The sequence below is a fragment of the Cyclopterus lumpus genome, chromosome 6 (assembly GCF_009769545.1).
Source record: "Cyclopterus lumpus isolate fCycLum1 chromosome 6, fCycLum1.pri, whole genome shotgun sequence".
NCBI classification, from domain to species: domain Eukaryota; kingdom Metazoa; phylum Chordata; class Actinopteri; order Perciformes; family Cyclopteridae; genus Cyclopterus; species Cyclopterus lumpus.
The window spans coordinates 8248394-8273663 of NC_046971.1; the positions used below are offsets into that span (position 1 = coordinate 8248394).

General features: G+C 40.9%; 3 protein-coding genes across 3 annotated transcripts; all 3 read right to left on the minus strand.

Moving 5' to 3' along the window:
• Positions 1-730: 730 nt before the first annotated feature.
• LOC117732370 (potassium voltage-gated channel subfamily A member 1-like) lies at positions 731-7411 on the minus strand. The gene is made up of 2 exons (XM_034535275.1): positions 6770-7411; positions 731-6141 (listed from the first exon to the last, which is right to left on the minus strand). The coding sequence occupies exon 2, from the start codon at positions 5867-5869 to the stop codon at positions 4394-4396; it is 1476 nt and encodes a 491-aa protein (XP_034391166.1). The 5' UTR covers positions 5870-6141; positions 6770-7411; the 3' UTR covers positions 731-4393.
• Positions 7412-9932: 2521 nt separating this feature from the next.
• On the minus strand, positions 9933-11375 carry LOC117732376 (shaker-related potassium channel tsha2-like). The gene has a single exon (XM_034535285.1). The coding sequence runs from the start codon at positions 11373-11375 to the stop codon at positions 9933-9935; it is 1443 nt and encodes a 480-aa protein (XP_034391176.1).
• Positions 11376-23460: 12085 nt separating this feature from the next.
• Positions 23461-24384, minus strand: LOC117732092 (galanin receptor type 2). The gene has a single exon (XM_034534752.1). It carries the CDS (start codon positions 24382-24384, stop codon positions 23461-23463), a length of 924 nt encoding a protein of 307 aa, XP_034390643.1.
• Between the last annotated feature and the right edge of the window lie 886 nt (positions 24385-25270).

Consider the following 25270-nt stretch of genomic DNA (forward strand, 5'->3'; position numbering starts at 1 on the left):
GACGCTGAGCACGGCTCGGATACCCAACGCCGTCTTAGTGATGAGGTCGGCGCTAAGGTGCTTTTAAAGAAATCCAGCAGAGGACACGTTTCACGTCAACTTTCGAACAGGGCCTTACAGGAAGCCTTGGTGCAGATGAAAGCAAGGGTTTCTTTTTTTTTTTTTTTAATGAGGCAACTGTATTATAGTTGATCCACAGTTTGAAAGGCAAAACTCATGCAGTCTTCCATCGACCATGCAGTTTTTTGCGATTAGTAGGTTTCTGTAGAGATACATTATGCAGCAGGTTCAGCAGGGGAGATTGGAAAAAATGTGAACATGGTGTTTCAATGAATCCTTTTTTTTTTTTTTTTTCTTAAAACCAAAAAGACAAACAATAAGGTTTTTTTCTATAACAGTGCACTTCTTGTCTATATCATTTAGTGTATAGCAATTGATCATAACACAGTAGTTTCATTATCATGGCTTGCCAGAGGAACATATTGTCTTTGATATTCCAGTATATGGCATGTTCTTCCTAAATCAGTCATGTTACAGTGGCACCCAAAGAAATGGAGAAAATAAAAACACACATTAAAATTGTTTTTCCATACGTAATTGCTGTATATAGTGGTTACTTTTTTCTATCTTATTGTAGCTAAATTGCATTTTGTTCTCATGACATTTCATGTTTTCTTTTACAGTTTAATCAGGTAATGTCATCATTTCTTTTCTTTTTTTTCTTTTTTTTCAGATCTTCTCACTTGTGTTTGTTTGCAGAAGCATTAACATCTAACAGTAAGCTAAACAAATTAATATGTAAAACAATTTAGGCACCTTCTCTGACTTTCTCTCACACGGCTGATCAGTCCAGTGAACTGACGATAGATACTCTCTAAGTGCATTATGGGCTGTTCCTTTGGGACTGTGTTATACGTTCGCCTGAACCCTTCAGCAGCCTTTGTTCCTGACTGCAAAACAACTCCAGTCCGACCTGGGTGGTTAATGGGGACTGACACTATTACAACGCCTATATTTGGTCTTTTCACGGGTTTCTCTCGATAAAATGCCAGCCTTTACATTTGACCCCATTGACCTTACAAAATCACAGAACAGAGGGTAATTGGTTGGTACATAAACAGCCCTGTTGTGAGTTATCTGTCAAGTGATTGCAGTTTCTCCCACATTCAAAATAGATTTGTTTTTTTTGTTTTTTACAAAAAGCATCTAAGAAACAGTTCAGTATCTTTTATTCTATTGCTATTAAGAATGCATGTTTCTGTTGGGTAATTGAATGCATAGCACCTTTCACACATGCCCTCACAGCACTGCTAATGTGAGGGGTATCATTTGTATTTTTTCCACCTCATTTTCAGCTGTTCTCTGCAGGACATGTTACACACACCACTACTTTCAAGCATAAGTCGTACAAGAAACTTGTGAACAAAGCGAACAATTTCCTGATAGCTGCATTAATGAGACTACTATAATTTCCTTGTATCTATATATAGTAATATAATATATGTTATTGGGTATTATTGATGTCTTTCTGTATGAGAAACCATATACAAATTGAAGATCCCTGACACAAAATGTCTATCTTTTTTTCTCTCATGATAAGTGGCTGACACCTAGCAAGGCTCTTACATTTGTACCTCACCTGAGGCAGACACTCTTCAGCAGTCCAGTACAAAGATCCACCAAATAAAATGACAGTGCCCTAAACTAACCAACCAGCCAGCAATAACAAAACAGGAACAAGGATTAGAGAATGGAAACAATCCAAAGTAACATGTGATGGTGCCAAGACAACAGTGGTAGTCCTGTACGAGCACCACAAAGAATAGCCATTGCACCTACAGAAACAACTATATGACATTCAAGTAGCACTGCAGTGGAGCTTCTTTTTTCTTTTACAGGACATTGTCGGAAGAGTGCTAAATAAATAAAAAGATCATACAGTACATTATAAAAATCTTACTATTATTTGGGTGCATTCATCTCAATAGTGAGTGTAGATTGATGTACAGTAGCTGGAGATTTTCAAGTAGTATTTTTACAAATCTATCTGCAGTTAGTCTGTCTGGGACAATATGCTGAGAGACAATGCACTATGTATGAGCAAGCACTGTGAAAAAGAAAAAAATCTCACTTGCAAAAAAGAAGAAAAGAAAAAAAAAAGAAACGGTTCAAGCATCAAAACAACATAATTGTGCAAAAGCACGGGCTGCACTTTGCCGTGCATCATAATGCTTAAGGATGACAGATTTAAAAACAACACAAACGTTTCCCCTGTCTTCTACACGTATCTGTTGGAACACATTCAGGTGATACAACAGTAACTTTAGATACCATTGTTTTCAAAGAAACCAACATATAAAACAGTCAATCTCATCTCGATAGGAAAGTCAAGCAATCTCTACAAACCCTCTAGATGAATGTTCTGATTGTGCGCAGCTTTAAGTGAACTGAAGGAGCGGGATTGTGGTACACTACTTGTCCTAAGTGCTTGTGTAAAGGCTATGCTTTGGGACTCTCACATTCATGGTTGCATGTCTGCAGTTTACACTTAAGGTTCCATTTTGCATTATGGTATAGGAAGCCCTGCATTGAAGCTTGCAGCTCTGCAGCAAGTTTGCAATGACCTCACTGAGGTAGAGACCCTGAAAGGATGCATGGTGCACGAAAAGAAAAACAACAGACATAAATAAAATATGTTTAAAACATATGGATATTCCCTTTTGAATTGGATTGGTAAACATGCGGAGTACAATACATTGCTGCTTAAGGGCATAATTAAGTGCGTGACGGCATGAAAACTGGGTTGTGCATAACTGCCATGGATCATCTTCTCTTTGTTTTTCTTTTACCACAATCACCTGCTGTATCAACCTTGTTCGTGTAGCATCATTAACATCATAACCAAAAGTGTATCAACACTAAAATAGAAGGTAAACCAGCTCTGCTCAACCTCACAAATCCCATTGTACACAGAGGCACTTTCACTGGTCCTGTTAGTGAAAGGGATAAAGGCACTAGCAACTAATGTCAGAATAATTCTCTGTAACATGAAGTGAAACTTGGTATTGATCCATTTTTAGTGGATTCCAAACCAATATGTACTCAAATTTGATGTGGAAATGGAAGCATGAGTAATGATATGTTAACTTGTCTTGTTCAAAGAAGGTCCATGCACTGCACTATTGACGTAATACTGTAATTGGTGCTTATTATAATTATATGCATTTTTGATAATATTTATTCAGTTTCTTCGACTACTTTTAAATTAGAAACTCTGCATCCTCAAGGTGGGTTTGGATATATTTGATCGCAATTTGGAAACATCCAGAATTTGATTTCCTTAGCTTCCCTGACAATAGGGCACTGCAGAGTGCCTGAATTGCAACAAGCAGAATACTCATGTCATGCATTAAATATAGCAGGATACAAAAGTACCTTAGTCGATAGACCATAATGCAGGTTACTTTTTTCATGCTATGATCTCATTTATGTTCTGTTCCCTTAAGATTTAACATTCAATTTTTATACTTCTAAATGATTAGCATTTCAAATTAAAAACTCATCCAGTGCACTTGTATGAAAACAGATGAGAAGGGAGGGGGTGGGGGTGGGGGGATTTGAGGGGGAGGGAGGGATGGAGGCAGGTATTCGAAAGAACATCCTTTCCATTATGTGAGTTATGTCTCGTGCATGCCGATATCAAAATGGAAAGTCTCTAATCATGCTCGTGTGAAGCTCACTTTAACATTGTGCTGTGTTGCATCTAAAGGGCATGGCATTGAATCACTTGGTGATATCACAATTACAGCATCTGCTGGAAAACAGCAGCATTGCAGATGTCCGTGAAGCGAGTAGATCAACGTCTGTTTACATCCAAACCAGAGGGATCAGTCTTCCTCCTATAAGGTGCGTTGCTGAATAGTAGATATCCTCAGTAGGGAGGGAGGAGGAGGAGGGAGCAGGGGGTCACCTAACTTCTTCGCGCTTACCACTTGGCTGCAGGCGCTCACATGTCTCTGCAGACTTTTCTGGTGCATTGTGCAACTTGCTGAAATGTTATCTGTACTCCATGCATAAGATTTTAAATCATCACTCCGTCGTCTGATGAGACAGTGTGTGCTCTGCGTCCTCCAGGGAGCTGTGTATATGCGTAATAGTTGATGTTTTCTTTTTGATGTAACTATATATTTGTAGGATCAGAAGAATTAATTATTCTATCTACCTGTCATATACTCTAAGAGCTTTGATTTTTCTGTTTCCTTTCTATGTAGCTGAGCATAGTTGTAGGCCTAATGCCGTAGGGCGCTTTGGGGAGGTAAATGAAGCATTCCTAACTGATGGTCTACTCCACATATGACAGTCCCATAGAGATCCCAACGTTTCTAAATAGTGTCTAAACATCTGTAAGCAGCTTGCTTTTATTTACACAGTTTTGGTTGGCTATAGTGCAATTGCCAGTTCTGAGGTTCGCCTCCCTAAAGTTGTCAATGCTATTGTTTATGTCTCCGTCAATCTCCATGTACTCTGACTTGCTGACGGTGGATGAACTACGGCGGCTGGAGTTGGTTTCAGAGGGGATGTTGGGATTGCTGACGTTGAGCAGCTGGGCCTGCTCTTCTCCCTCGGTCTCCCTGTGGTAGAAGTAGTTGAAGTTGGACACAATGACAGGCACTGGGAGCGCAATTGTCAACACTCCGGCGATGGCGCACAGAGATCCGACAATCTTGCCTCCTATAGTGACCGGGACCATGTCCCCATAGCCCACAGTTGTCATAGACACAACGGCCCACCAAAATGCATCCGGGATGCTGCCAAAGTAGGATCCTTGCTCCTCTGCCTCAGCAAAGTAGACAGCGCTGGAGAACAAGATGACCCCGATGAACAGAAAGAAGATCAGCAATCCGAGCTCTCGCATGCTGGCCTTGAGGGTCTGCCCCAAAATCTGCAGTCCTTTGGAGTGTCGTGACAGCTTGAAGATCCTGAACACCCTGACCAGACGGATCACCCTGAGTATGGCCAGAGATGTTGCCTGCTCCCCAACTCCTTCTTTTTCTGGGTCTTCAGCCAGCTCGGTGCCGAGCGTAATGAAGTAGGGGATGATGGCCACTATGTCAATCATGTTCATCATGTTCTTGAAGAAGGCCGGTTTGCTCGGGCACGCCAGAAAGCGTACAATCAACTCAAAGGAGAACCAGATTATACAGAGTGTCTCAATGACGAAGAAGGGGTCAGTGAGGATATTTGGCTTATAATAAACTGTAGTGTTCCCAACTGCCACCATTCGACCCCTTGGGTCCTCTTTCAGCTGTGGTAAAGTCTCTAAACAAAATATGACTATTGAAATCAGGATTACCATCACAGACACTATGGCAATCCCTCTCGCTGGGCCTGAGCTTTCCGGGTGCTCAAAGAGGAGCCAAACCTGACGCTGGAACTCCTTCTCGGGTAAAGGACGCTCTTCCTCCCTGATGAAACCCTCGTCCTCACGAAACTTCTCCATCGCATCCACTCCCAGCTCGTAAAATTTGATTTCTTCTGAGAACATATCCAAAGGGACATTCACTGGTCTCCTCAGCCGGCCCCCGGACTGATAGTAGTAGAGGATGGCATCAAAGCTGGGGCGGTTTCTGTCAAAGAAGTACTCGTTTCTCAGTGGGTCAAAGTACCGCATCCGCTTTTTGGGGTTGCCCAGCAAAGTCTCTGGAAACTGGGAGAGAGTTTTTAACTGTGTCTCAAACCGGAGGCCGGCTATGTTGATGACCACCCTCTCGCAGCATTCGTGGTCAATGTGGTCTGGGTGATAGGTGTCCTGAGGGTGGCCCGGGACAGCCGAGGTCTCGTCCATGTTATCTCCTGCTACCACGGTCATTTTGGGAGGAGGGAGAGGCGCCGGGGAAAGAGGAGGAGGAGGAGGAGAAGGAGGAGCTGTGTCGGGATCCCGGTTAGTCTGACTGAGCAGGCATTCAGGTTCGGGACAATTTTACCACTCCTCAGCTTCCCACACCCCTTAAATTGTCAGAGACGTCCCCAGATGCGAGGGGGCCGGTTGGCTGCTTTGCCTCAGTGCGGCTCCACTGCGGTTCTCGCTGACTTGACCATTGCTGCTCTCCAGTGCATCTGCTGCTGTTGTTACTGCTGCCTCTGTCACACAGAGAGAGAGAGGGAGAGAGGGAGGGAGAGAGGGAGAGGAAATAATGGAATCAAACAGCCAAGATATTTGCTGGCTCAGCATTTTTTGCAGTTTATTTATTTATTTATTTACTTCACTCAACCCGCCATTGGTGCGGTTAGCCGGTAGTAAAGGTAAAAACACTACCCAAAGGCGGAATTTCTATGACTTTTATATAATAAAGACATTTATAATATTTATGTAGTAGTCGTGAATGATAATCACCTTGCATTACATGGTATTTTCTACATTCCTATAAATGACTGTTTCTCTGATACACTTATGCTATTTCTGCACTTTCATTTAAAATATTAATAGTGTGGTTCTCTGTCTTAAAGGAGCGTGACAATGGTTTGTCCTACGCCCTCAAAGCAGCCTGAACTATGATGTGACGCATAACATCTGCTACAGCTGATGTTTCTACTTGTATACACACCTTATAGGCCTATATACTGCGGGGCAAAAAGAAGCAAAATGCATCTACGAGATAGAAAAACAATGCAGTCGCTTGTTTGTTATCTTCGCATCAACAACAGCCGTTGATGAGAACATATTCTAACCGATACCATTATTGTATAAGTCAGCAGTTTCGAAGCTTACCGTGGGCTGGTCTTGAAAGGTCTTGAATGCGTCCTTTTCTCGAGTAAAATCATCCAACTGCAGGGCAGCAGTGGGTGTCATGTGGCAACTTTACATTGCACCTATACTTAAAAAGCCTAGAGCCTCAGTCCGCTCATCACCAACCCGAACTGTGTCCTCCACAAAGTGCCCTCGAATACCTTCAGATGGCGAAGCGAGATGAGATCAAAACAAGATGCACATCAAGTGAGTGAGGAAAGCCTGAGATTAAAAGGAGTGAAAAGAGAGAAAGGCAAAGCTGCTGCAGCGTCGGTAGGTGCTTGCGCGGCTGCACGGTGGTGTGAGCAGCTTACAGTATACCGCAGGAGGAAATCTTGCGCTGCAATTCAGGGGGGGGGAGAGATACATTAAGGTGCAATAAGCGAGCCCTTGACATTTCCAGACATCACTGCATCAGCAGAAATCTGCTGCTTCTTTTTTGCGAGTAGATCAGATGGCAGGCAGGACGTGTTTCCTCGCGCCTCGCGGGGCAGAAATAAATCAAAATGGATAGTTGAGGGAGAGAGTCAGGAGGAGCAGCAGCAGCAGCAGCAGCAGCAACGAGGTCCAAATGTTTTCCCCACAATGTCAAGCAAGTTTTGCTGTGCATTTTTACATGCAAGTGCAGGGGAGGTGAGGGAAACGAGAGGGGGTGGGAGGGAGGGAGGGCAGCAGGAGGAGGAGGAGGAGGAGGAGTTGGAGGGTTTCGACGCAATGCAGACCGGCTCTACTAAAGCACGCCGCCAGAAGTTCTCCACACACCACAAAAACAAGAGCTTCTTGTGTGCCAGCACTGGCGCAATAAGACTGCAAGGAAGGACAGTTTGTAACACAACCTCTAAATCCAGATTGGGTAACATTTGAGATGTTTAATTATTTATTTATTTATTGAAAATCTTAATTTAGTGAGAGATTAAATCACCTTTTTATTCCATCACTCCAGGTTGTGTGCATGGGGTATACGGGCGTCAGTTGGATGTGTCAATGTAATCATTGCCATCGCTTTACAGGAAGCAATGAGGAAGATAATACCGTTCACAATGCAGCCCTCGTAGCTATGAAACATAACATCAGGGCAGGTCGCACCCAGTGTCTGATACTTTGTGATACTAAGTTATTATATCTTCTCAGCCTCCACTCATCGCTGCATGTGGCTCCAGAAGTCCAACGGATCTGAGACAAAAGCACGAATTCTGGCTCAATGCTCTGCAGAGGACGGAAGGTCAGTTTCAGCACCACGGACAGCGTAGATTGATTCACCTCTCGAAGAACTATCCCAAAACAAATAAGCACATACTCAAGTCATCGCGATACAGTATCATAAGAAACAAGCACATATATTTCTGCATGTCTGACTTCTGGAGGCCTGCATGAAGAGGGGTAGTATTCCGGGGACTAAAAACGCCTGACTTTCTAAAAACACACATTCAACACAAAACAGGTCAGACCTATCAGACTTTATAATTTGTTAAAATATGCCTCGAGACCAATACATCTCCCTACATGTATCACGATGACAGTTTATTGAGTTAATTGGTGTTGTGGCAAGAAAACCCGATGTCTGTTCAGCGCCGTTTTCAATCAGTCAGCACCAAAAATGTATACAGTAGGCCTATACTAATTCATGGGAATAGATTTGTATTTCTTTTTTTACATAAATTACTTGCTGTTTGCCTACTGCAAGTCTGATCTGTGGAGTGAACAATAACGAGTGGTATATTTTCTGATTCATAATTTATTTATAAAAGGATTAAGTTAAGTTCACATACATGTTTGAATTAGAAAAATAAATATTTGATCACATTTCAAATTCACAATGCATTCGTGTCATGCAGACGGTGCGTTGCAATGTCTTGGGCTATGTAGGGATTTACATCGAGCTGCAATGCAATCCAATTGACTGTGACAACACATGGACAAGTTGCCATTCCAACTTTGCAATAAAAGCTGCATAGGAAAAGGGGACATTCAGAAATACAAAATCACAGTATACACAAGGCTTTTTATACAAATAAAGTGTGGTCATTAATAAAGCCTACACAAAAAAGAATGTCCCTTTTTGTTTACTGATGATAAACACGGTGTCCATTAAGGCACACTGGACATTTTCAAAGTGTTTCTTCCATGAGGTCCATGTATAGGCTACAACACTGGCAATGCACAAATATCACAAATGATCCAATAGAGAAGAAGATAATCTCACATTTTGTTGCGACTCTGAGGGAGAAACTTCCCTCAATCGTCTGCCTCCTGCAAGTCAGCAGAAAACCAAACCCACAATATCAGTGAGAGAAAGCAGCCAGAGTTCTGCTGAGCTTAGTTAACCATCACAAGCATCCGGATGCATACAGAGTCAAATAGCGAGATCTCAGGGGCTTATGCCGAAATCAGTCAATACGAGCTGCAACAAACATACTCATGATGAAGTATTCATTTTACACACAGTAGAGCCGGAGCAGAAGTAGTGTCTGCAGGGATGTTTATCCTCCACACAGTGGCGCTCAGAGCTCATTTGTTCTGATCAGATTCATTTAGAAGCATATTACAAGCGCCTAAGAAAAGTTAAGTCGGAGATGTTTTCTATCTCTCATAGTGAGCTGTGTCCATTTTGGAAAAGAAATCTAATGATTATGACATATTCTCTGTGCGCTTCTCCGCGAAGAACTGGTCGCCTGGTGCGTCACGTGCCCTTTGACGCACGGCTGATCTCTGCTCTTCAACTTCATTCAAAGCGTCGGTACTTTAAAAATAGGCGATGATCTTCTCAACGAAGTTGGGTTCGCACGTTAACACCAGCTTATAAATATATATATATATATATATATATATATATATATATATATATATATATATATAATGTGGAGGTTTTCAGTTGAAGCAATATACTATATATATATTATATGAGGACTCACAATATGACGCTTTGGTGCACAGCTCCCCACTTATTGATTTGTACCCAATAGTTTTTTCCTTGCCATCTAGTGAATTCAATTGCAGGTTAAACCCTATAACATCATCTTGGTGGGGGTGTAGGTATGAATCCCTGTCGCTCCACTTTAGGAACTAGACAGCTTGCCAAACAACTGCAGCATCCAACACGAAGGAGCCTAAACTGTAGGTATGTCCACCGGAGTATTCCAAGGTGTTACACTTCTGTCAGTCTCCCTACGTATGTCTCCACTGGGGTCACGTTTGGATATGTCAAAGCTTCCAAGTCGTCGCTTCCCCGAGAGGACTCCGTTTTGGATAGCGACTGGTTACTTTTAATTGAATCGCACTCACTTATTAAGGAGGGCTGCTGCTGCTGCTGTCCACTAGTCACGTGCACGTACTGAACATTTTCCTCATCCTCGTTCTCTCTGTGGTAGAAGTAATTGAAGTTCGACACTATGACAGGGACAGGTAAAGCTATGGTAAGCACACCGGCGATGGCACACAAAGATCCAACAAATTTCCCCCCGATGGTGGAGGGATACATGTCTCCATATCCTACGGTGGTCATTGTCACCACAGCCCACCAAAACGCATCAGGTATGCTTGTAAATACAGACTCGGGGTCTTCTGCTTCTGCAAAATAAACAGAACTGGAGAATAAAACCACTCCAATAATCAGGAAGAATATGAGCAGTCCCAGCTCCCGGAGGCTGGCGTGAAGCGTTTGGCCGAGAATCTGGAGACCCTTTGAATGTCTGGAAAGTTTAAAAATCCTGAAAACACGGACCAGACGGATGACCCTGAGTATGGCCAGAGACGCCGCCTGCTGACTGTTGCCCTGATGATCCGCGAGATCAAGGCCCAGGGTGATGAAATAGGGAGCTATAGCCACGACATCGATCAGGTTCATGATGTTTTTAAAGAAAGCTGCTTTACTGGGACAGGAGAGAAACCTCATGGAGAATTCAAAAGAGAACCACACGATGCAAAGTGTCTCCACCATGAAAAACGGATCTGTAAACGGACTGGGCTCTTGGCTGTGAGCACTTCCATTGACGGGATTGTCCGGCACTGGGGGTAGTTCTCTAAACTCGGGTAAAGTCTCCAAGCAGAATATGATGATGGATATTAAAATAACCATAACTGACACAATGGCGTTTATCCGTGCGGGTCCTGAGCTCTCCGGATACTCGAACAAGAGCCATAGCTGGCGCTGATACACGTTGTTGGGCAGCGGGCGGTCTTCTTCCCTCAATAAGCCCTCATCGTCTCGGAAAAGTTCAATTACCTCGTCGTCGATTTCATAAAACTTGAGTTCTTCCAGGAAAATATCCACGGCGACACTCACGGGCCTCCGAAGCCGCCCTCCCGACTGGTAATAATAGAGGACGCCATCAAAGCTCGGCCTGTTCCTGTCGAAGAAGTATTCGTTTCTCAGCGGGTCAAAGAAACGCATCCGTTTACGCGCATCGCCCAAAAGCGTGCTCGGGAAGCGTGAGAGGGTCTTTAACTGCGTCTCAAAACGCAGACCTGAGATGTTGATGACCACCCTCTCGCTGCACTCTTGGTCCGCTGGTTCCAAGTCCGCAGCATCTTGATACAACGGCGTTACGACCACAGTGTCGTCGTGGTTCTCCTGGGACACCACAGTCATCTTTTTACCCCTCCGAGGGTAAATCCGTCACTCACCTCCTCTGTGGCCCCCTCGTGCCCTTTCGCCTGTGCGTCCTCAAAAGTCTCTGTCTCATACATACAGACAAAAGGTCTTTTTTTTTTTTTTTTTTTTTGGGCTTCTCAACCTTTCTGTTTGTTTTGTATCCAAAATCGCTGTGCTGTTGTTGATTTACACCGTCCTTTTGTCAGATTAGGGCCTCTGAACTGTCAACTTTCAATGGTGCAGACAGATCTCCACTTGCTTCAGCTATTCCGATGCCGATGGCTATCATATTCACACCATTTTAAACTCCAAAGCCCTCCCCAAGTTGGAAGACCAGATGACATTTGCTGCTGCTGCTGCTGTCCCTCTCACATTTGCTCGCTTCACTGTTGCAGCGCAGTGATTTACAAGTAAATGGATAGCCTTACGAATGTAATCCTTTTCATCTTGATTGCAAGTTATTATCCCACGTCAAAGCCTTCGGTCCTGTTTTGTTCAGAGCGAGGTCCAAATGCGCTTTCCAGTTCCAGAGTCAACTCAGAAATGAAGTCTCTCACCCTTTAGGTCCCTCATTCATGAAATCATGGGGCTATTCTCGTCACAAGGGGAACCTCCAGGACCCAGCCGGCATGGGTCACAGCCCACAGTGTTAAGCCAGGTGTCCGGAGAACGATGACAAATAGATCCAGCTTGTTAAGTTTAGCAGGTTTCTTCCACAGCTACACATCAAATGTGTCTTGAAATAAATAAGATGAAATAACCTGAATACTTTGAAGCACGGGGGCCTCGTAAAACCAGGAGCCCTCCTGGACCCAAACAGTGGAAACTGCTGGCTTGACTGACACTTGAGTATACCAGAGAGGATAGCATCTTCAGGAAGCCGCAGCCAAAATAACATTGACCGTTCATAGCACTTAAAGGGCTCAATTGTACAACTGAAGATAGGGACCCGCAAAACAGGTGACCTGGCCCCGGGGTCACAGAGATACTGAAGTGTAAGAAAAACAACAACAAATAAACAGCTGCAAGTACTTCCAATCGTATTAGTTCCTTAACAGTCCCTGCAAATCCTCTGCAGTCCAGATATTCAACACAAGTTCAGGGTCTACTTTATTTTATGTGTAATATTTCTATTAGTCTACTTTTGCAGATTGAATAACAAGCTTAGAAGAAGTAGCCCGGGTGGACACAGCAAAGTTACCACAGCATTGTGATCTATTTATAGACAGTTTGTTCCACTTTCATTGCCTTCATGAAGCTGCATTAGGTATGTTATGTCACTGCAGTTGTAGCACAACCATAATAGCCCAAGGGTGCTAATCAGTGTTGCTAAAACCTACTGGGACAGTTTGCATTATTACGTGGATGCGTGGCATTTTTGGCGGGTATAACATTCCGCCACAAACTTTAGGTTTAGTTTGCGATCACGTTTTTTTTGTGGCCTTTCCATTACTGAACAAAGGGTTGCATGTCAGAGTCAAATATCAGTGTCAGGACACGGTGCCGCCTGCTGCTAATGTGTTAGCATATAGCCTTCACCAAATGGCAGTCTGGGTCATGCCAAGGTGTCAGGCCTTGACCGTAACCAAGGAAACAAACAACAACAAACAAGCTGAGGAATGGACATGTTGCACCTTTATTTTGGTCAGACAAAACATATAATACTCAAAGGATTTAAACTTTATTGATCTGTCAAGATCCAGTAACCTCACTGTGCCACCTTTATTTATAATTTTTCTAAATCAATTTGTGCATCTCATCTTTCTGGGATCCAATGTCTTATTTGAATGCAGTATTTATATAACCTTTTGATTTAACAGCAACATATGCTGTATACTCCACGTGTGTTTGTGACTGGTCTTTGCCTTCTATAAAAATCCATACATTTACATATGCATACTTTAGTCTGACTGCATGTAATGAGACATAGCCTAGGAGACACATGCCATAAAGCCTGCAGGATGCATGAATGCTGACAGCGAAGAACCTCCCTTCGTTATTAATGGCACGGCCGATGAATGCAGGAGACCCCCATGGAAACAAGATACTTTTGCTTCCCTCACACCAAGGAAACATCTGCTTTCTCTGCATTCTTCAGGGTGAATGAAAAGTTGATGACAAATGCAATAAACAATCTCTACATGTCACAATAGCATGATTAAAAAGATTAAATGATGGCAAAAGTATTTGGCTTCCCAATGATCAATTATGTCAACATCATCATTAATTATAATATGAAAATTGTTCTAACAATGTATCGTTTTATGCTCGACAGTAGGAAAAATCAATAACTTTATTTCTTTTAAAGCCAATGTTTATTAGCATTTTGATGAATTGCACTTCTTCCTCTGTGGCTTGTGTTTGTCTAAAAATAGACAGAATGAGGTAATCACAGTAGCAACTTGTGTCAGTGACTTCCCCTTGGCTTTCCTCCTCCCGAACCCCAGGCCAAATATTTACAAAGTGTGTGTGTATTTCCGTAAGTGTGTATCCGGCTTAGCCAATAGTCCGATTGGGGAATGAACGCATGTGCGTATAATGTGTGTGTGTGTGTGTGTGTGTGTGTGTGTGTGTGTGTGTGTGCATGTGTGTGCGCGTGCATGCATGAGAGAGAGTGTGTTATATATTGAAAGAGGAGTTTTAAGAAGGTCAGCCATACTAGTCAACAGCTCCTTCGGATCACATCGTTCTAGTGCCAATTACTCTGCTCAGAATGAAATAGGGGGCATTTGACCCAGTCTGACGAATGCTCTGTCGGGCTGGTGATGACAGCGTCTCAGACATTGGAATGAGTCTATAAAGGTGGCGCTATATCTTGAGGCCTCTGATTGAAGATGTTTACATTAACGCTACAGACCTTGCATAATAATAAAGGATCACAATAGGTTTCTTTCCAAATAACATGAACAAAAGAAACATTAAGGATTAAGATGGAACATTTCTCAGTGAGCAGTGATTTAGTGATTGTCAGGTCAAATGACTTCTATACAGAAAGATTAGCAATAGGTTTGCACAATATGATGTTATGCCATGAGACAATATGCATATATGTCTAGAACTGTCAGTTAAATATCTCTTGGTGTATTAGTACTCTCTGGGTATGTGTGTGTGTTGCAAGTCACTTGAGTAAAATGGCCGAATTACATTATTTAATTCAACATGATTTTTGCATTAATGTGATGAAGTGCTTTGATTTGTCAAGAATTAAAATTGTTTGATGATCCAATTTATTTTATTTTATCCATTAATCCATTTCTCCACGTATGTTTTGTAAAGATCTAGCCCCTAGACTGCTGTTGAAATTATGGTTATAAGTAACACAGACATTTTAAAAGTATTTTCAGCTTTTCAACCAATTCAGACCATTTTTAACCTAGACAGTAGCCCAGACAGTACTTAATTTACAGTTACTGATATTATCAGTTGGAAAAGAAATCTAATAATAATATCAGCTGACTGCTGATCAGCTATTTTTTACAAATGCATAGCACCAGCAAATATCTTTTAATATACGGATAGATTTGTTGTATTATTTTTCAACCTTGAATATGAATGGGATATTTCACAGATGGAAAACAATTGCCATTGCTTTCTGAATTACAAACAATGAAATTGTGACACTTTCTAAAATACCTAAAACATTTTGATGACTTATCAGCAGACATATCCATTGATACAATATATCTGCAATAAACTAGTATAGGCCAATAAATCAGCACCGGCCAATGTATCAGTTTAGTTATACTAGTCTTATGAACTAACTACTAACACCACAGTTGGGTTAGCTTTCCTCTTTTTATGTTTATGTTTTGCTGTCACTGCATGGGAACGTGACTGGCTATCTGCATATGAATGCAGAATCCGTCGGCAACGGGATAAGATTTTGGTATTGGAAGCATTCTGGTTCCCGTTCATAGTCTGAGAGTAGTATTGACCAATCATGTTAGTGGGCTTTGGTTGATGACACGTAAACCGGACAAATTGCACTCTGGGAACCCACCTGCTATGGTCTGCGAGGAGAAATAAACTGTTCATGTTCACTCAATGTAATACAGTCAGAATTAATACATTTTAGCAAACTTTGTATGGATTATAGCATACATTTGAATATTTTGCATATGGGACGTGAGGAGGGTGTGCAGCTGAATCTAATTAATAGTGTGAACGTCCTCATTTCTCGCCCTGCAATTGAGAGGAACGCTGAGGTGTCTGAACCCGGGGCTTCCACTGGACACCCCAGCCAAGCTCCTCGCCAGTTCCTGGGTTTTGATATCCACCAATTTTAGCCTGCTGTCATCTGAAGTTGATGATCATGTTTTTGCTGATAGGTAATGGGGGCATGTGGCGAGAGATGAAACTGGATACCTCAGATCCGGAGGGCAGGGTTCCTTGGAATTACCTCTACATGTCCAGTCCCATGCCTACTTCGGATTATCATATCACTCCTTGATCGAGCCGTTTCCTTTTTTAGGCGATAGTGTCGTCCGAAGTCTAAGCCAAGGGCAACCGCAGGGTGGATCAGTTCTCAGGACAACCACACATGGGTTATTAATCAAGGTTGACTTCAAAGGCCTCAACGTTTAATCTTTATTGGTAACTGTATGTCTCAGACTCTCCTCTCGTGGCATTCGGCACCAAAAGGCTGACTGAGGTCCTGAGGTCCTCTATCAGTGTTAGTTTATGTGTGTAAACCCTCGTCATTCTCAATGTGCTGTGCAAGATTTAAAAATACACAGAGATTAATATATATAAATATATATATTGTATATATATATATATATATATATATATATATATATATATATATATATATATAGTATATCTATATATTTATTTTCTTTCTTTTTCTATCCATCTATTCATTGTTGAAGTCATTTATCAGGCATTTATTTGGTTGCATCTTCTCAAATGGGAGGATTTGCTGATTTCTGTTTAAAGTCATTGTAAATTTAATATCTTTGGGTGTAGAGTTTAGATTGGACAGAAATACATCAACTTGAACACATCAACTAGTTTCTGTCCTCCTCTCTCATGCTTCTTTGAGTTAGCACTTAAATGACTGGGTCAATGAGAAGCTTTTAAGATAAACAAAAACAGTTTTTCAAAATGCAAAATGTGTCACCACCCATATTAACCTGACATAGAATTAGGGTGTTTTACTGGTAAAAGGCTATAAATACCAAAGGAACCATGGTGATGTTGGTGACTTTTACACCAGCTTAGAAGGGTCGAGTTCTGTGCCATTGCTGTCACACAGTAACACCTCTCCTACAGATATGAAATAGATTTACATGCTCTACTAAACATCCTGACTGTTTGTTTTTTTTGGCAAGCTGCTGAAGACTTTACAGCCAAATCATCCCAAGACATTCTGCCCGTACAAATAATTTAATTCGAAGTAAGAGCAGGTTTTTAAAAATTATTTTCTTTACAGGAAGAACCATATTTACACTGGCACTTACAAGGCCTCACTTGTTCAGAAGCTCAGAAGTTTACTCAGTGTTAACTCAATTTTTTTTCTCCTTTTTTTGTAGCTCACCTGCCATGTTCCTTCATGTCACAGTGAGCTTTACAATGTAAACAGACTGCTGATCCGTGATATTAGGTCACGCTGAGGCCGGTGCTGACCATCTGGACTGCAAATCGATGCTATGTGTCTCATAGCGTTTCTCAACCCATAGCTTTTTCCTCTCCTTGTGATTTTAAACAAGAATAATTAAAAACACATGGGTGGATTTTTAGTGCTGAAATTTAAAATTAATTTCTGATTATTATTATACTCAATTGCTGTTGCTGCTGCTGCTGGGGACTTCTTTTTTTTCTTGGGTTCCCATGGTGTATCACACTTAAAACATAATTTAACATCACGGTTTGTTTGTGAGCACAGAGAATTTGTGCGTTTCCCATGCAGCCACTGGGTAACTGGTTTTAGGATGATGACAGCGCATGCTGAGTTGAACTTATAATGGAGGGTTCCATTACCATAGTTGTTATGTATTCATACTTTATTTGTCTCCATCCACAAGTTATCTTCCATTGGTTCCCTACATTTCAGTCAGCATGCAAAGAAAATAAATACATGAATATTCAAAATATAGCCTTAATGTGTTGAGACGTGTATTTCTCTGGAGAAAACTTCCCCATTGTGTGCTTTAACAACTGTAAATCCAGCACATTAAAGATTAAAATCAAGAAATTATACTTGCTTTTGTATCTGTATAAATGTTATATTTTCAGCTTTCACCAGAGATGTAATTGAATCCAGCTCAAAGAGCAACCCTCTGCTGTGGAACCTTAGACTCCTATAAATAAACAAGCAACACTCCTTCAACACTTGCCTATATGGCATATGGAATGATTAGCTCATGGCAAGAGCCCTCTGATCTTACAGTATGTAACCACAACTATTTTCTGTCAGCTATGTGCATTGCTTAACTCGAGTAGTGTGTCAAGAATATGGTCTCTTGAGAATTCACAAAATCTAGTTAGCCTATACTGTACATTGGCAATATGCATATTTGTTGTTGACTGTTGCTGTGTATTGTATTTATGTTGCTTACAGGGTACTTTGTTAAGACAACACATGCAATAGTGTAAAATGAGAATTTAGCTCAACCACTGGTTGTGGTGCACTTAAGGCCTTAAAGAAAGAAAGAGAAAAACAATGACATTATCAAACTAAATTAAATGTATGTACTCTTCATTACTAGACATACATTTGTATTGTTGTCTAAGCTTGTTATACTTGAGATAACATGCCAGAGATGTCGCTAGTTTATATGAATATCATGTCAACAATCATGGCGAACATAAAGATGGCTCCTCGAGCCTCACCAGCACTTAAAGGCTGCGTAAAACAGCGCCCCCATGGTGCGCAATGTGGCGAACGACGGTATTGCACTGCGATAGAGGTCGCGAGCTTGCGTCAATCATTTCAAGTCCACTGACGTTACCCAGATGCCAGGTGAAGGTGGGATTAGTACCTTAAAATATTAAATGTTAACGGTGAACTGGGATTATTCACTGTGACGCGAAACTAATAGAACTACTGAAAGTTAACCAGCATCTTAATTACCAAATTAAACAAGTAGTTATTACGCCAGCTCACGTTCGTTTTTTATCAGTTGGCGAAGTTAACGTTTGCGTTTTTGTGAGACCGCCATTGCTAACGCTAAATGTTAGCTACTAGACCGCTGCAAACACCCGACTTGGGATTTGAAAGGAGGCCTATAGCTACTTCCGAAATGGACCCGGGGAAAGAGGACGATGTTGGCGGACATGTGAGAGATAGACAATGTCAGTTGAGTCTGTGGTCAGTTGAGTCTGTGATGAAGGACCTCAAGAGCCCAGTGGGGAACTTTAAAGTGATAACTTCGCCATCATGATTGGGACAGCGGTCTTTTGTTCTGATATCGACAGGTGAGGCTCATTTTCCTTCTCCTGTCTTTGCTCTCTCTGGGTTTCCTCATATATTATGACTGGCATTTATGAAGATGACGTCACCGTGCAGTTGCTGAGGTGGTTTTGTTGCCTGCTGAAATGTGTGTGTCTGAATGAAAGTGTGTCTCATGGACTGGGAGAGCCAAGGTGCTGGACACATTTGGAGTTCATTATTTTACATAATTTGTTACGTCACCTATTCGGTCACGTGTGCATTGTTATTTGTTTATGATCTGTGTGCAGAAGTGTACTTGTATTCACTTGTTTGAATGTTTTCAACCATGGTTTGGTTTTAACAAGGGCTGTGTAATCGATGGATGTCAGTGTCCCAAGAGGGAAATTGGTTTATAATGAATTATTAGTTTAAAGAATGAATAATTCCTTCTCTTTTGCAGTCCATGTCATGTATTTGACACATTGCTATATCTTGAACATGCTTTTCAAAGTATTCTGTGAGTGTAAAATATTCCACTGATCAGTACTTCATATCTAAGAACTTAATTGGATGATATACCTCATGTCATATCTTTTATTATCTGTGTTGACATATCACATATTTCATAAGGAAGTTTCACATGGCTTTTTGAATGAACAAGTTTGTGATAACTGAAGTAACCTAAAAACAAGAAAGTTTTCTCCATCATGATCAGAAGCTCTCTGCAGTATTAAAAACACTTTTCTTTTAAATATTGAATATCTAAAACATCCTAAAATAATCTTGTATGAGGTAGATTAATCAATATCCAACGCATCTCAATTGAACCCTTATGCTAAATTATTTTGAATATAAATTACAACAACACAGACACAGCTCATTATATATTTTCTATGAACACTGCAATTTCATGAACATCTACTGATGTATCTAATATGTTTCTGAAATGCCAAGTAAGTAAGCAAGCAACTTACCTTGCGAATTAAATTCCTCAGGCTATATTTTGATGTAAAATGTGTGACCCTTTAGTCATGATAAGAGTCATGATAACTTTATTTGTATCAGTGTTTATGAAAAGTTAAGTTAAAGTACTGAACCTGCTAAACAGATGATCACGCCTCAGGTCTTGTAACATCTGTCCTTAGTATCGCGATAAAGACAGTACATTTCATGAGCCTGTTTTTGCAGAAAAATCACCTCTTTTATTGAACAAAATTGCTCTTGATGTGATCTATGTTTGTTTGAGTATCTCAAATTATTTTTTGAATTTCAGAGAGCAGAGAATAAAATAATCAGCACCCAAAATAGTCGTTCATAGGGTGGTTTGCTTCGATAGCCCCAGGTGAACAACACAAACCAGGTCTGTCCTCCCTGTTAAAACAAAACAGTGTCTCCTGCCTCCATAGTCCAGACTGATGTAGTTGTACCTCTTTGTATAGTTAGGGGCTAACATTTGAATCTCCAATTTTAAATCGGCATATTTGTAATATTTAATGCATTTATTACAAGGAGAGGAACATTGGTAATAAAGTTAGTAGTTGTATACATACTGTTAAGCTTTTAGAGTATATACACATCGTGGTATCTTTAGGGTTGAGCCAACATTTGGGCTAGAAAAGTAATATATACCCTCTATATTGAGCAAGAGCATGATTACACTGTACCAACATTATTAAAAAGGATTACACTTGATTATCTGATAATACATTATAATGATGCACAAGAAAGTGTAGCGATTCTCATTTTAGTAAATGTCGATCTGTCTCAGAATGCTGCTTCATGTAGTAATTGCATAGTGGCCAGGCCAAGGATTTTTAAGCAACACAGTAATTGAATTAGCCAGCAGATATTCTGAAAATAGGCTCTCCATCCATTATAGAAATTGATTTGTTTTCTGGGTTTTCCTTACTCAAAGGTATTAGTGGCAACCACTTAATAAAACTCTCAAGGAACATGCTGGCTCAAGATACTGAGGAATAGTTTGTATCTGATAGTTTGATGCAAACATTAGGATGCTACTTATATCACCAGAAGACATAAGCGATAATGGACAATTAATCTGCCCCCACCTTGAAATTCCCTCCACATGAATCGGTGTAATGCAAAATTGAAAAGTCAGATGATAATGACCCACTTCTGCAAAATTAATTGTTTTATTTTCATTCTTACAAAAGATGCAATTCAACATAAATCACACATAAAATCATTACCAGTGGATCTGTTGCAAAGGAGATGGCAGCAAGAGTATTTAGAGTTAATGGGTAGATGCGTACACAACTTAAGAAACCTCACATGATTATTGCTTCTTCGCTTGATTATCAAGCTGGGGGGGCACCTGCTGCTGGTAGATTTTCTATGAGAAGCAGGAAATGCCTACAGGATCACAGACAATGAGGGATAAGCAGGTAGCATCGAGTGCAAAGTTAAAAATAAATTAACTTTGATAGGGGGTTAGTGAGCATTGAAAATAGACATTGGATCTGAGCAAAATATTGAAATATTTCAAATTCAAGTGATGTTAAAAATATGATGATTAACAATGCACAGCCCAAATGAGGTGACACAAGACAATATAATAATCAGAGTGGGGGGACATTTCACAGAGCAATTTATTATATACAATCTTATACAGTATTTGCTTTTATTGTTTATGAATAATTGTGGGTCTGTTCAGAGGTTGCAGTGCAGTTGCTACACTCTGAAGTACATTTACTAGGTTTACTTAAAGCGCCCCAGCACATGTTCTTCATTGCTTCACCATATCCGACATGCTGATGACGGTCTGTACAAGTTAGTCCAGCTGCCCTTGCTGTATGCTAAAGAGAAGGCCACAAGTCAGGGGGCAAACTGACAGAGGGAGGGGCAGGTTGTCTCCTATTACTGCAACGGCCGCCAGACTTGTTATTCCCTTTCCCAATCTGTTTGCTTTCTGTGTAACAACAACACTTGCGCCTTGCCCTTCTTCTTACTTCCCTCCCACTTTGACCTTTAGGCCTATAGCTGCCTAAGAGCAAAGGGGGACGTCAGGTGTGTGTTGCTAGTGAGCAAAGAATGGCACACTGAAGCTAGTGGTGTTACTGTTGATCCACCCAGGGGACAACCAATGAGTCCTCGGGGATTAATCTAAATAAAGAAGCAGTCATCGGTAAAACACTTACTGTTGGTAATGTGCTATTTGTGTTTTTTTTTCTAATGTTTGATTTATTCAATAAATGAAGCATGTTATGGACACAGCATCAACATCTGACTGGATGGTGTTATGTCCCATTGAGTGCAGCCACAATATCATAACAGAATAAATATTATATTCGGTTGTTAAGAATTGTAACTGCAAAGATTTACCTAAAAGAAACCATTAATACCTATATTTACAAGATCACCTTCCAGAGACTAGGATTATCTAATCACTCTACCAGTCCTGGAATTATAGTTGACTCCAACATTACCTTTACAGTTCCTGCATTACAATTATAAATATGATAGTCCTTCACCATCTCTTTACTTTGAATGTTTGCTTTTGCATCTCGCTCTATAACCACAATATAACTGACCAATGGGCATAATGTATAAAACATGCAATAATACACAGAAACTTGCTCTAAAACAATTGTAGTCGCATTGTTAGCGATCAGAATCTCGGCATTCTGGCCAGTGTTGCTGAAATGTCACTTTTGATGGCTCAATTAAATTATATGAAGGCTGAGAGGCCGCAGCATACCCCATGGTTTATCATTACTAGTTATGTAGTGTAATAAAAGTGGATCATATAGCTCATACTTAATGGCCATCCTATGTCATGGTGGCTAAACCCTATTGAATGATTTGTTGTTGCTGGACACAATAACTACCCGGTGAAAGTTTGTCATATGAGCATTTGTGTGTTTTTATTTTTTGTTGTTGCGGTCAGAACAAATATGATAAAACGCAGCATACTACAGTTAAGTTTTTAAATGTAATAGTAGGAATGGAGTAGGAATATGTCGGTAGAACCACATCCTTATTGCAGTAAATTCGTCAGATAGACCTGCTATCCTGTCACGTAGCGGAAATGTCCATGATTTCTTCTTGGTGGCACCCGTGAAGACACAAACTTACTCAAACATTATGTGAAACAAAGACACCAGAACCTCACATATTTTGTAAATGTAAACACTGCACAAAGGGAAAAGACAAGAGAAAGCACTAAAACTACTCTAGCATTGCAATTTTTAAAAATGCAACGTTTGCAAAGTACAACGTTGTATTCCTATTATTGTAATTGTGTTTCATGCTATAACAAAAATAAATATAAATCTATAAAAAATAGATCTTGTGACAACTGGTAAACAACCACTAAACAAAAGGCGAGTTGGCGTTTTTTACGGGCATTAAACAAAAGAAAAGTGAACTAAATAAGAATAACTAAGGGACAGAAACATCTGGGGCAACAAAAAGAATCAAAGCAATAATTCCCTAAAAGATGATCAGATGAAGACAATTAGTGCGGCTGAACATGAACATTGAGTGTAGTTGAGCGTGAAAAAAAATCCTAAACCATGCATTATTTTTCCTGTCTTCTGATTTGAACATTTATACCTCAAATATGTAGGTAAAATCCGAAAGTAATCACAAATATCTGCATTATTGTAAACAAAAGCAATTGATTTGTATACACAATAAATATAAAAGGGTGTCCCTAAATGCAACCAACTCATTGCTCAGCTGTATTTAAATACTGTCTGTGGTGATGCTGATGACCTGTGGCTGCACTCTGTTCCTGTTACAGCTGAAGAGCCAGGCTGCCCTCCTGTGGCGGTAGCGCTTTGACAGCAGCACATAGAGCACAGGGTTGACACAGGGGTGCAGGTACTGCAGCACAGTACAGATGAAGTAAAACATCTCCCAAGCCTGTCCATGGCGATACTGCCCCAGGTACGCACACAGCTCCAGCACATAACCAGGCAGCCAGCACAGTGAGAAGGTAGCAGCAGCCAAGAACACCATGACAGAGGCACGGCGGGTGTTCCTGGCACTGGACACCGACATTACAGGGCTCTTTGTGGAGAAAAAGAGCAGCCGGACATAGTTAAAGGCGATGACCAGCATTGGAACAAAGTAGTAAAGTACAAACTGGCTCACCACTACTTGGTAGTGGTGCTCATGAATGGTTGGAAGGCAGAATGTGAAGTTGGCCAGGCTTGGGCCCAAGGTCTCTTTGGTGGCAAACATACGCAGTGGCAGGCTGATTAAGAAGCTGAGGGCCCAGACCAAGACAAACATGAGGATGACCAGGTCCATGGTTGGCGGCTGGTACGGGTTGGTGATGATCATGGCACGGGTCACGGACACGGCACACAAAGAGTAGGTGCTGGCCGCGAGGCTGAAGGCCAGCAGGAACTGGTAGACCTTGCAGGATGTGTCACCCAGAGGCCAGGAGTAACTGATTGCGGAGTGCAAGGTGAAGGGGATGAGCAGGAGGGTGAGGAAGTCGGCCAGAGTCATACTGAGTAGGAGGATGTCGAGGCGGTTCTTACGTAAGGTGTTGTACTTTGCAAACAAAGAGAAGACCAGCAGGTTGGCACAGAGCCCAATGCCCAGGATCACTCCACAGGTACAGGCAAAGATCAGCACGTAGGTATTGGGAACAGCCATATTATCACTGACTTGACATCACCTTTCAAATATAAGAACAAAACAAATTATTTTCTGTTTAAGATTAGTTGATTGTCAAATCTATTGTTTCAACAAAAATTAAAACATTTTGCAGGGTCCAGCTTTTTAAGCTTTTTTTTTCTTTACTTTGTTAATTACGATAGTGAACTTAATATTTTGGGGGTCTTTGACTATTATTTAAAAAGCAAGACAAAAAACATATTGGGGTCTGGAAGAAATTAAAAACAGTTTTTTTTTGTGCTATATTTCTTCGAAGAGAAAACATAGTTTAATTGACAAAATGTGTATGTAAACATAGGTAAATATATACATTTTATATATGTAAAAAAAATGTTTTTATTGCTGCTCTTTTTTGGTGTATGACGTGAAAGAGGAAAGTTACATTTCTGTAACATGTCAGCTTTGTTTCTCACATAGACAAAATTACTTGTTTCAGTTGATCAAATAGCATCTGAAAGGCTAATGTCACCAAAACACACATGATGCAATATCAAATACAAGGTACATGGTTTTTACATAGCAACAGCAATTTGTCTGCTAAGATACATAACTTTATTTAATTAACATTTTGCCAGCTACTCATACTGCTGTATATTTTGACAGATAGTGTAAATAATGAGAACAGGTGTGTGTCGTACTAAAATAGTGCCCGATGTAACAGTTCACCATCATTTGGACGCACTCACCATCATCGTTCCAGTGGTATCTCCAGGTTCATGTTTGTGAGTGAGCTATCCTTGTAACAAAAACTTCTATTTCACTGGTGTCCATCCTGTTAAACTGGACTGACAGGGAGAGGTGGCTGCCTCTCAGGACTCATTACAAAGTGTGATCGGTGAATGTGGAGGGAAGAAAGGCAAACATC